General features: G+C 32.3%; 4 protein-coding genes across 4 annotated transcripts; 1 reads left to right on the forward strand and 3 right to left on the reverse strand.

Moving 5' to 3' along the window:
- Positions 1-8: 8 nt before the first annotated feature.
- Positions 9-1,444, reverse strand: LOC123698185. Its single transcript, XM_045644777.1, has 3 exons — positions 1,227-1,444; positions 850-1,067; positions 9-694 (listed from the first exon to the last, which is right to left on the reverse strand). The coding sequence occupies exons 1-3, from the start codon at positions 1,442-1,444 to the stop codon at positions 9-11; spliced, it is 1,122 nt and encodes a 373-aa protein (XP_045500733.1).
- Positions 1,445-1,997: 553 nt separating this feature from the next.
- On the reverse strand, positions 1,998-4,022 carry LOC123698186. Its single transcript, XM_045644778.1, has 4 exons — positions 3,884-4,022; positions 3,364-3,415; positions 2,847-3,064; positions 1,998-2,683 (listed from the first exon to the last, which is right to left on the reverse strand). The coding sequence occupies exons 1-4, from the start codon at positions 4,020-4,022 to the stop codon at positions 1,998-2,000; spliced, it is 1,095 nt and encodes a 364-aa protein (XP_045500734.1).
- A 1,126-nt stretch (positions 4,023-5,148) lies between these two features.
- LOC123697842 lies at positions 5,149-7,011 on the forward strand. Its single transcript, XM_045644405.1, has 4 exons — positions 5,149-5,278; positions 5,454-5,649; positions 5,936-6,153; positions 6,317-7,011. The coding sequence occupies exons 1-4, from the start codon at positions 5,161-5,163 to the stop codon at positions 7,009-7,011; spliced, it is 1,227 nt and encodes a 408-aa protein (XP_045500361.1). The 5' UTR covers positions 5,149-5,160.
- A 1,164-nt stretch (positions 7,012-8,175) lies between these two features.
- On the reverse strand, positions 8,176-11,110 carry LOC123697835. The gene is made up of 4 exons (XM_045644399.1): positions 10,954-11,110; positions 10,160-10,355; positions 9,420-9,637; positions 8,176-9,155 (listed from the first exon to the last, which is right to left on the reverse strand). Exons 1-4 carry the CDS (start codon positions 11,081-11,083, stop codon positions 8,461-8,463), a joined length of 1,239 nt encoding a protein of 412 aa, XP_045500355.1. The 5' UTR covers positions 11,084-11,110; the 3' UTR covers positions 8,176-8,460.
- Between the last annotated feature and the right edge of the window lie 571 nt (positions 11,111-11,681).

Raw genomic sequence — 11,681 nt, forward strand, 5'->3', positions numbered from 1 at the left:
TAGATTGTTTAATTTACAACCATCCTTAAAGTAGTATACATTGAGTAACACATCTTAACAAATGCTACCATACAAGCATAATCCAGGACCGCTATACCACCAGCCGTTAAGGTCAACGTCTTTTGAGAATTCTGCAGTATTATGCTCACAGTCTTCATGTTTTCAACGTTAAAATTCTCCCAATTGCAGCTATAGACAGCTTCTTCAAAAACCTCACAAGCATCTATCAACCTCTGTCCGCCAACACAGTCTATATAAATTAACGCAAATGTAAACGGCATCTGTACGTATGTGTTTTCAATGCCTCCAAGCAGTTCCGTTATTATTGAGTACATTCCTATCAAAAATTCCAACGCTTTCGACAATCGAAATGTATACTCTAAATTTTTTATATTTTGTATATTCACAACGTGTAAATGGACTATATGTGCCAGCTGTGTCTTCACAAACATATTTTTCATATCTTCTATATGAACGTCTTCGATTGAGGTTTTTGCATCTGTGCATTGGTTAGCTTTGTCCCATAGATTTAACATTTCTTCACCAAGAGTTAGCATATGAGCTTCAGTATAACCAACAAGGATAAGTATAAGTGATGTTACGTTAGCTAAGGAGAATACGGTAAATACTACGCTTATGTTCATCATGAAATTAGCGATCTCGAAATTTGGGGACTCGAACATTGGTTCCAAACCTGCAAGAAATTATTGCTTAAGTACATAATTCTTTGAACAAAGGTGTATCAAAATATAAATACAGTAACTATTGATTGTACAGTTGCATTCAGTTTATAATGTTGTGTGAATACACTTACGCGAAAACATTAGAAACAAGCTGAAAGTAACGTACCGTAAACTACAAATAAGTCTTCTGGGAAATGCCGTCCGGGTATCATCAAGGGTATTGATATGTAAGCTATGCCGTTAATAATCAACGCTGACCATACGAATATGACACGTTTCTTTATCTTCCTTAAATTGACTCTCAGGTTAATAGCAAAGCTTTCTCCAGGTGACTTTATAGCGTCAAATTGTAAGTAGCTGTCCACCAGAGTTTGAATTCTTTTTCTACAAAATGGTCAATATGTGACTATTACAATAAAACGAAATACGTTAAAATTTGGTATTACATAATATGTTGCATTAGTTTTTATGGCAGTAAAATTATTATGACACATAAGATTTTTATAATATTTAGAGAAAAGTTCATTCATATTTTCAACTTACGCGAAGAGAATGGCGTACACAATTTTGATTACTGAGACCTGGCTACAGCCAGCGAGGGACAACTCAACCATACCAGTGGTCCAGTCTTTGGTTTGGGGTGTCCGGACGAAGAGGAACCACAATACGGAGAAGAAATACACGTACAAGTAGCAAGAGAGAGCAAAGAGGACGAAGATGCGGGAACAGATGTGAATAGCTGCAAATAAAAGAACAGTCATTCGCATATATTGAGGTTAGTTTGATATTTATTAATGCTTCGATTGAAAGCTCTGGAAAAAACACTTAGAAAAGGTGTCAGAGGCGATTACATTTGCAGATAATGTGCATGCTTCTTCTTTGCACAGCCCATCTACTGTAAAAAAAGAAATACTTACGTTCATTCTGGTTTTTAAAAATATTACCACTGAACAGTCACAGATCCATTTAAAAATCTAGTTTTTAAGTTAGTGATCTATACATATGTTTCTTATGTTAACTTGTAGATCTATGTGATTAAGATGTTATTATATCCAAAAATACTTTCAACAAAATAGAATTTAAATAGGATATCGCACCAGCCCATCAAGGATAATCTCATGAAATTACGATAACGAGATTGATGTATATTTTATAATTTAGCCTAAGAATAAATTATCAGGAGAGAACAATTCCAACTCAGATTTATTTTACAGATAATGTAGTAATAACTCCTACTTCACTACTTCATTACAAAATAATGTAAGATTAAATATAAAATGATAAGAAACTAAAATATCATTTTAATTACACTTTTTAATCAACCACCATCCTTAAAGTAGTATACATTGAGTAACAGAACTTAAAAAACGACACCATACAAGTATAATCCAGGACTGCTATGCCACCAGCCGTTAAGGTCAAAGTTTTTTGAGAATTCTGCAGTATTATGCTCACAGTCTTCATGTTTTCAACGTTAAAGTTCTCCCAATTGCAGCTATAGACAGCTTCTTCAAAAACCTCACAAGCATCTATCAACCTCTGACCAGCAACACAGTCTATATAAATTAATGCAAACGTGTAAGGCATCTGTATGAATGTGTTTTCAATGCCTCCAAGCAGTTCAGTTATTATGGAGTTCATACCGATCAAAAATTCCAACGCTTTTGATAAACGAAATGTATACTCTAGCTTTCTTATATTTTGTATATTCACTACGTGTAAATGAGCTATTTGCGCAAGCTGGGTTTTAACAAACATATTTTTCATATCTTCTATATTTACGTTTTCAATTTTTGTTGTTGCATCTGTGTATTGATTAGCTTTGTCCCATAGATTTAACATTTCTTCACCAAGAGTTAACATTTGTGCTTCAGTATAACCAACAAGGATAAGTATAAGTGCCGTTACATTAGCTAAGGAAAACACACTAAAAACTATGCTAATGTTCATCATAAAATTAGCAATTTCAAAATTTGGAGTTTCAAACATTGGTTCCAAGCCTGCAAGGAAATTAATAAATTTCTTATTTCTTTCAACAATAAACCCACCTCCTCCCACCTCCTCGGTTTAATGTTGAAAGAATTATTACTTACTGTATTGAAAAATACAGTAAGTAATAAAAAAGTAGTAGAAAAGATTTGCTACAAGCTACAAATAACGTACCGTAAACTACAAATAAGTCTTCTGGGAAGTGTCTTCCAGGTGTCACTAAGGGTATAACAATGTATGCTATACCGTTAATAATCAACGCTGACCATATGAATATAACACGTTTCTTTATTTTCCTTAAATTTACTCTCAGGTTAATAGCAAAGCTTTGTCCAGGAGGCTTCATAGCGTCAAATTGTAAATAGCTGTCCACCAGAGTTTGGATTCTTTTTCTACGAAATGGTAAAATGTGACTATAACGTAAGTAATTATGTATAGTACGTTAGTTAAATGTATATTGTAGTTTTTTATTCTATAATGCTGGCATAGATATACTTCAGCAGAGGAAAACAACTAGCTGTTTAAAAGTTCTCTATTATCGACTTACGCGAAGAGAATGGCATACACAATTTTGATTATTGAGACTTCACTACAGAAGGCGAGGGATAACTCAACCATACCAGCTGTCCAGTCTTGAGTTTGGGGTGTCCGAACAAATACAAACCACAAAACGGAGAAGAAATAGACGTACATGTAGCAAGAGAGAGCAATGACGACAAAAATGTGGGAAATGATGTGGATACCTACGAAAAAATAATTATACGTATATTATTTGGTATTTATTACCGCTTTGAAAGAAAGTGAAACAAAAGCACAGCCAACATGTGCAGTGGTGACAACTTAAGCCGGCTACTCACGTAACTGCCGGAGGGACAATATTGGAACCACAATTGGAACAGTCTCGGTAGCACGGTATGGATCAATTTCAGTTTTTCTCTAAAAAGCCCCGGCTTGCATTTACACATCACAATAAAGGAGCCAATAAGGGTGCAATTCCAATAGTGCACCTACTGCAGGTAAGTGAGTAGCCGGTTTTAGTAGATAACGCATGCTTGTTTCTTAAATCTATCATACATAAATACTTATCTTATTGCTTTAAGCTCTGGTACAAAAATACTAAAAATCAGCATCTGCGGCGGTGACTACTTAATATCTGCAGGTGACATACATGCTGATTTGATTGCTCCATCAAAAGAAATAGTTAGACTTACGTTTTTGATTATTTTTGAAAATATTAACGCTGACCAGTCGCAGCAAGGCTCCTATGTTTAAAAACATAGTCTCTAAGTCACAGTGATCTGCACCGTACGTTTTTAATGTAACAATAATGCGTTGTATTCTAGAAGTCATGTTGCTGGTGAAAATGTACTATTAGGCTGGTAATTCTGGATTTCCCTAGTTGGTTCTTTTTATGAAAACAAATAAGTTATTGTGTAAGGTTCTGTTTGATCTATTTAAAAGTGTTTAATTTTAGTTCAGTTTTCCGTTCTTTTATATATTTTTCAAAACTTTTTTCCTTGAGCTATTGCAATTATTTCATTAAAACTGTCAATCAAAGGTAAAGGGGTGAAATGAAATATAATTTTAGAGATCTGCATTATTTGTGTGATGTGGTTGTTTTTCAGTGAAATTGTGAAACATATGAAGCAGCCTGTGTCCAGTGCAGTGTGCAGTGGGAACATATCTGTGCTGATGATGATGATGATGATGATGATCATAGATATCCAAAATATGGTCAAACTTAATTGTCATGAGATGATATCTAGCGTGGTAGATTATTAAGACCTGACTTAAACTTCTTACAATAAAATACTTGAATGAATGTGAAACTTAATTCTGTCGCCTTTAAAGCTGTCTTAGTACTATAATGCGGTAAGAGTAAAAGGAAAAAGTACATGAAAGTTAAAATCGAAATACCACCTTCAATAGGCCCATTATAGCTCCTAGTAATAACCGATGGAATCGCTAAAATAAACAAAACTAATACTGATAATGACGTGGCTGCATTGCTTACACAAATGCGAAGCAGTTGTTTTCAATTATAGTATAGGGAAAAAATATTTTTTTCTAGTCCAGTTTTGAAAAGGTATTCAAATAAAAATATTTTCATTAGATATAATAAAGATAGTAGTAACTTGTTTTTTTATTCAACCCATAATTAAAAATACGAAGATAATTACTTAATTAAATTCTTTGTAAAAATTTTCACCTATAATTTTGATTCACACGAAGTGTATCAATTAATGCTAATTTCGATGTCAATCAAATTGTCGCAAACGCTTGATAATTATGCGATTAAAAATTTAAACTGACTAAAGTGTAACTTCTTTGGCCTGGATTATTAGAAAAACTCACAGAAAATTATATATGGAGATTTTTTTCTCTCTTTAATTCAGAACGATAATAAAGAGCATCATTACTAAAGTAACAGTCAAAGAAAGAAGTAATAAAAAAGAAAATTAGATAAATAATATAAACCTAGACTGAGATGTTGGAACGACTAAAGAAATTTGGACTGAATCACTGCGACTTGCAGACCATGATTGCGAATGTGTCTGTTTTCTTACGCCTACTTGTGATTAATATTGATAAACGAGATAAAAACAGTAAGTAACAACATACTCTTCTATATATTAAACAGACTCTTTAACAAAGCTATAACAATAAAATTGTTCACTAAACTTTGTAGCTTAGTTAATCTTAAATATTTCTTCATTAATTTGTTTGTCATAAATATTTTGATAATCAGGTATATTGATACTTTTACTTATCACGTTTCAGAAATTCCTTTGATATCTTACATAGTGACATTCGTAGCTTCAGCTTGCTACTTCTATGTATACATTGTGTCCATGGTTTGGTTCGTTTTCTGGCGTTGTGTGGAGACTGGTGACACCATCGCTGGGATCGTGGTCTTTTCACTTGGTATAGCTAGTGAGATCGCTACTTTTAAACTCTTGTATATGTATATGTACAGGTATGTAAAGTTTATATATTCGGAATCACTGCTAGCGTTAGCTACTATTACTAGTATTCTGTGTCACTGCACCTAAATAATTATGAAGAACAAAATCTTTTTCTGAATTTCTATTAAAGGCATATTGTAACATTAAAAATAACAGAACCACTGGTGCGGTTATTCTATTAGAGTTTATACTACTTTTTAACGAACCTTGCTTTCATTGCACTGAAATACGAAAATGTCAAATAGTCAAGATTAGAGCCAAATTAATATATAGATTATAGATGACTTTTCATTTCAGTGAAACTATAAAGAACATAGTCGCAGGTTATATTACCTTGGACAGTGAAGTGATCCCAGGCAGTCGAAAATCCTACTACTTGACTAAATTTCTTAGATCTGTGAAAAAACGGGCCATTTTGTTTTGGTGTGTTATCGTCAGTAATGGTTGCGTGTACATTGGAAAAGCTGTCCTGCTTCCTGGAAGGCATTTCATGGAGGACTCTTTTATATTTTTGGGTATGATTTTACTGATAATTAAAAACTTTAATACCACCACGTATAAATTATCCTATCAAATTTAATAGAAAGATTGTTGAGCAGATTTATAGCAAATAATAATAGCACTGACTACATTCTGAAATTTTTGCAATGTAAAGAAGACAATGAATTTCTGTTACAGGACTTGAACCAATGTTTGAGACGCCAAACTATCAAATTGCTTTTTTAGCCAATACCATGGGTGTTTTCTTTACGTGTTATTTAACGTCGAGCATAAGCGCATTCTTCATAATAATAGCTGGTTACACAGAAGCTCAAATGTTGGCTATTAGTGAAGATCTTATTCATTTATGGGATGATGCCAATAAAGATATTCTTAATACTATTGATCAGGATGAAAGTGAAGCTTCTACAAGACAAGTTGAAGTAAACAATAACGTAAACAAACGTTTAATCGAAATAATTAAATGCCACACAATGAACATAGATTTAATAAAAAGGATCGAAAATGTTTTCCAAGGAGCGATAGCAGTAGAGTTTCTACTTTTAATAGTGTCTTTAATAGCAGAACTGCTGGGTGGTTTAGAGAATACATATTTACAACTGCCATTTGCATTGATGCAAGTTGCAATGGACTGTATAACAGGACAGAGGCTGATGGATTCCAGTTTAACGTTCGCTATGGCAGTTTATGACAGCAAGTGGGAGAATTTTGATGTAAAAAATGCTAAAATTGTTCTGCTGATGTTACAAAATGCACAGAAGACTTTGAAGCTGTCTGCGGGTGGTATAACAATGCTTAGTTTTGCTTGCCTCATGTCGGTGTTAAGGTCTATTTATTCGGCTTATACTACGCTCCGGAGTACCATGAATTAGATAGTTTATAGTAAGTAAGAAAATTCTGTTTTAATCGTGGGTACTGTGTATTAATTTTAAATAGTATTACACTGTTATAGACAAGTAACAAAATGAATTAAATGTTCGTAGTCATAATTAAATAGTTAAGAAATAAAAGGGATATGTGTTTTCCTCTTTCTATTTATGTATTGCAACGAAGTTGACAAAATAATCTTACTATTGTTATTTTTACTTAAAAAATTAAAGTTACATAATATTTTCGTGTTCTGTTAAAACAATGAATTTCATCCATAAGGAATCTAAATGAATTTTATGATTCTTGTATTTCTAATCAATATAAAAAATAAAGATGCCAAACAAGAAAAACTAATAATACTAAGATTTATCTAAGTATGAATTATAATAAAGATTAGTATCACTGCAATAAAAAATAAAACGTTATTTGTATTGTTTTCGAGGCCTTTGATTTTAAGATGGATTCTAGAAAATTGATTCAAAATCAACTTATTGACCCCGGTCCTCAGATTAATTAGTTTGTTTACAAAATACATTAATGGGAAGATCATTTCGTATCATCGTTTTTTTGAGTTTTCTTTTATTTGTTTTTTGCACGATAAATTTAGAGGCTCTAAAATTAATAGTTGTTTTGTTATTGCGATGGATTATAAAAGTGATATTAAAAATGTTTGTTTTCGACTATGTATACCTAAACTATTAAATATAATTCGAATTTTATTATCATCATCATCGTCATAATAGTCCAGACTGCATAACTTCTTAAGTATCTCTATATGCTAATGAGAAGCGGTGTAGATTTTTGGATTTATTAATTTTCTCAAGTCATTCATTTATAGTCACTGATTAAGGGTGCTTTTCCACTAATAATGTGGAATGTGTTTGTAAATAAACAATCATATCGCTTCATTGAGTTTGAATTTTGAATCTATACTATTGGTTATTTACAAACATAATATCTTCTTTAATATATATAAATCTCGTGTCACAATGTTTGTCCTCAATGGACTCCTAAACCACTTAACCGTTTATAATAAAATTCGCACACCATGTGCAGTCCGATCCAACTTGAGAGATAGGATAGTTTTTATGAAAAAAAAAAAACGTAAACATGTAGGTACCACGGGCGAAGTCGGGGCGAACCGCTAGTTTCAAATAAAAACAACGGAAAGTTTAATTTATTTATTTCTCATTCTCACTGAAATAGGTTTCTGTTTATGCAAAGGTGATAAAAACTTTGCAAACGAATGTACAGAGTTTCGTTAACAGTGTTTAACTTTTCTTTTATTTCGAGCTTCCTTGCATTTAAAAGTTCTAACAGGAAATAATTTTAGCCTGTATAATGATGTACTTTGTTTATCAGAGATACTAATTTCGGAATCTTTGACTGTAGTAACTTTGAATATTATTTGATACATTATCTGGGAAGAAAATGTAAGAACTTTAAGACCTTCAATTCACCATTAATCTCAGGGTATTGTAGGTCGAATAACTGAACTTCATAACAGATAGGAGACACGCAAAATTCAGTGCAGCCATCCCACCTGCTGATATGCTCAAAGTTTTCTGAGCACTTACAAGCATCATCAAGATGGTTCTCCTGTTGGTTACATTGAACTTCTCCCAATTGCAATTGTATATTGCCCTTTCGAACATTTCACAAGCGTCCATCAGCTTTTGCCCAGCAAAACACTCCATCAGTATCAAAACAAATGAAAAAGGTATCTGCAAATATGTGTTCTCAATGCCTCCAAGCAGTTCTGATATAATAGCCAGTATGATAAATATGAACTCAATCGCTTTAGTGATGCTAAAAACGCTTTCGAATTCTTCTATGACTTGTATGTTCCTTATATGTAAGAATATGATTTCTTTTAGCCGCTCGGTTATGTATGTGTTGATTATACTGGTTTTCTTAGCGTATTTATATACAATGCTTTTCTGAAGTGACGTGGTAAAGTCTTTGGCGTCTTGCCATAGGTAGTTGAGTTCCTTGCTAAGGGATATCATTTGGGATTCACTGTAACCTATGATTATTAAATTCATGGCTGTGATACTGCCGAGAGAACACACGCATAAGTAAACACTGATTCCAATCATGGCAGATGCTATCTCGAAGTTGGGAGATTCGAGCATTGGTTCCAATCCTGGAAAGTTTTAATTTTGTTTTAGTAAAACAATTTTGGTTTAAAATTTAATATTTAATTGGTAAATATAATTTGATTGACAAGTATTTTTAGATAAATTATCATGTAATGAAGGTGTATCAAAACTTATTAATATATTATCTGATCTATTCTTATAAATTGCTAAAGGACTTAAGCTTTATCTTCAGGATAATATATTATGCTTAGTAATAAACAAAAAATCAAATTAAATACTTTCGCAACTGAATTAAATCAATACATTACCATAGATAACAAGGAAATCCTCAGCCAAATGTCTTCCAGGCATAAATATAGGTACAGCGATGTATAAAATACCATTCATGGCCATAGTAGCCCATACTGTGGTAGCACGTTTCTTGATAAATCGGAGTTGTATGTGCAGATTCTTCGAGAATGAGCTTTCAGGTTTCACTAGTAGGTTTAGAAGGAGATAGTTTTGGATTAGGCTCTGAACTTTTTTCCTGGAAGAAGATATTGTATTATTAAATTACCTGCAATAATGTAATGAATACTTGTATCGAGACCTATGTATATGTAAAATTTAGCTCCCATTCGGTATTAAAAAATAAAATATGTTTTACGGTGTATTACTTATTACAATGCTTTTGTGTTTCTCCAGAGATTTAAAAAAAAAGTTAAGGTAATTCGCAAAATCCATTAACACATTGAGCCCCAAGCGGCCCGATCGGTCCCAGACACAATAGATTTTCTATTGTGTCTGTGGTTCCGGGGCCTGAGTTACAACAAAAAGCGTATGTGCCGAGCACACGTGTCAGAAGTGAAACTTCTTTGGCAAGTTTCAAAGATATCAAAATCCTTCGCCTTACTCAATGACGTGACGGTATTGCCATGACGCGACCTTGAAATTTTACTCTCAGTACGCCTAAAGAAGTTTTACTTCAAAAATTTATTCCATTTTCTTCGGAAATGATTAAAAAATTAAATATGTATTATATCAACTGACTATAACAAACTTGACTCACTTATAAATGATCATATAGAACATTTTAATGAAGGAAGGCTGGCTGCACATAGCCAGGGAGATCACAACAGACACAGCGATGAGGTTCCCGGTTTGAGGACATCTGACGATCACGAACCAACTCACGGAGAAGACGTATACATAGTAATAGCAGATGTTGCTGATAATCCAGAGAATGTAGAGGAAGATGTTGATAGCTGGAATAAAAGGATGGATATATTTGATAATGAAGGTAAAGCCAGTGAAGGAAGTTGATACTTCAAAAGTGAATTTTATTGCTTGATAAAAGCAATAAAAATCACTTTTTTGAAATATAATCATCGCTACATAAAATGTAGTATAAAACAAAATCGCTTTCTCTGTCCATATATCCCTATAATTATATATGCTATTTTGTATCAGCATTGCACCTGTGTGTCGCTAGTGTATTAATATCAAAAAAACTTTAGATAATTGCTGATGTAATAGGTTACTTCAGTTATTGTGTTGTTATTAGCATTTATTGGAACAATGGGAAACCCAAGAATATATGATTTGGCTATCAATTTCATTTTTCCATAAATAAATGTTGCGTCGAATAGTATAGTGAATATTTTGGGTGTTAATAGAAACTATCTTTCTCAGATATACACATATATTGATACCTAAGCATTTAATTATTAGAATTTCTTTTTTAACTTATTTTATAATTAAGTTAAAAAATTACTCTGTGAATAATTATAATCATAACATTTTCTCAGTGTAAAATTAAACTAGATTTTGTGTAAAAATATTTCATAAGTGTTATCGACTTACGGCCATCATTATTTTCATGTATCTTAACATTGAATACTCTTAGCACGATGTCTAGATTTTCAAGCATTGTTGGCAAATCACAATAATCTAGACCGAATTTACGAAAACTCATCATTGAAGTCTTTTCCATTTTAATATAATATTACTAAGTATACGAATACAATGGGTTATCAGATCATATTAAATGCACAATATAACACACACTTTCCCCAGAAATATTTTAACTTCTGAAATAGCTATCTTTCATATTAAGTGACCTTTACAGAAAAAAAATAGTATGAAATTAATGAAATAATTTGTACTTATAATTGGACCATTTAAAGCTGTTTAATTTTAATTTTCAACTTAAATCGGATCATTTAGATTCCTTAATTTTGATAATTATAACAATTAAAACATTTTTCACTTTAAAACATAGCAGACGTTTGATTCATGTCCATTAAAATTAAAACTGACAATCGTTTTAGCGAAATACGGTCAGCATAGCTTATAATATCGAGAATATTATAAATCTTTGCAGAATCAAATTAATAAATCGTAATTAGTACGTTAAGTGGAAGTATACGAGATGTATGTGTTAGAGAAGGAACCCATAACATTCAACTATCCTACGTAAGGATAAAAATAAGGGCAAAAAACGTCTGAACAGTTTTGGCTGAAATTTTCAACTGGGAGAGGTTTTGGAAGTAAATTTTAGATTAAGGTAACCTACTGGAATTTTAATGAAA

The sequence above is a fragment of the Colias croceus genome, chromosome 15 (assembly GCF_905220415.1).
Source record: "Colias croceus chromosome 15, ilColCroc2.1".
Lineage (NCBI taxonomy): Eukaryota > Metazoa > Arthropoda > Insecta > Lepidoptera > Pieridae > Colias > Colias croceus.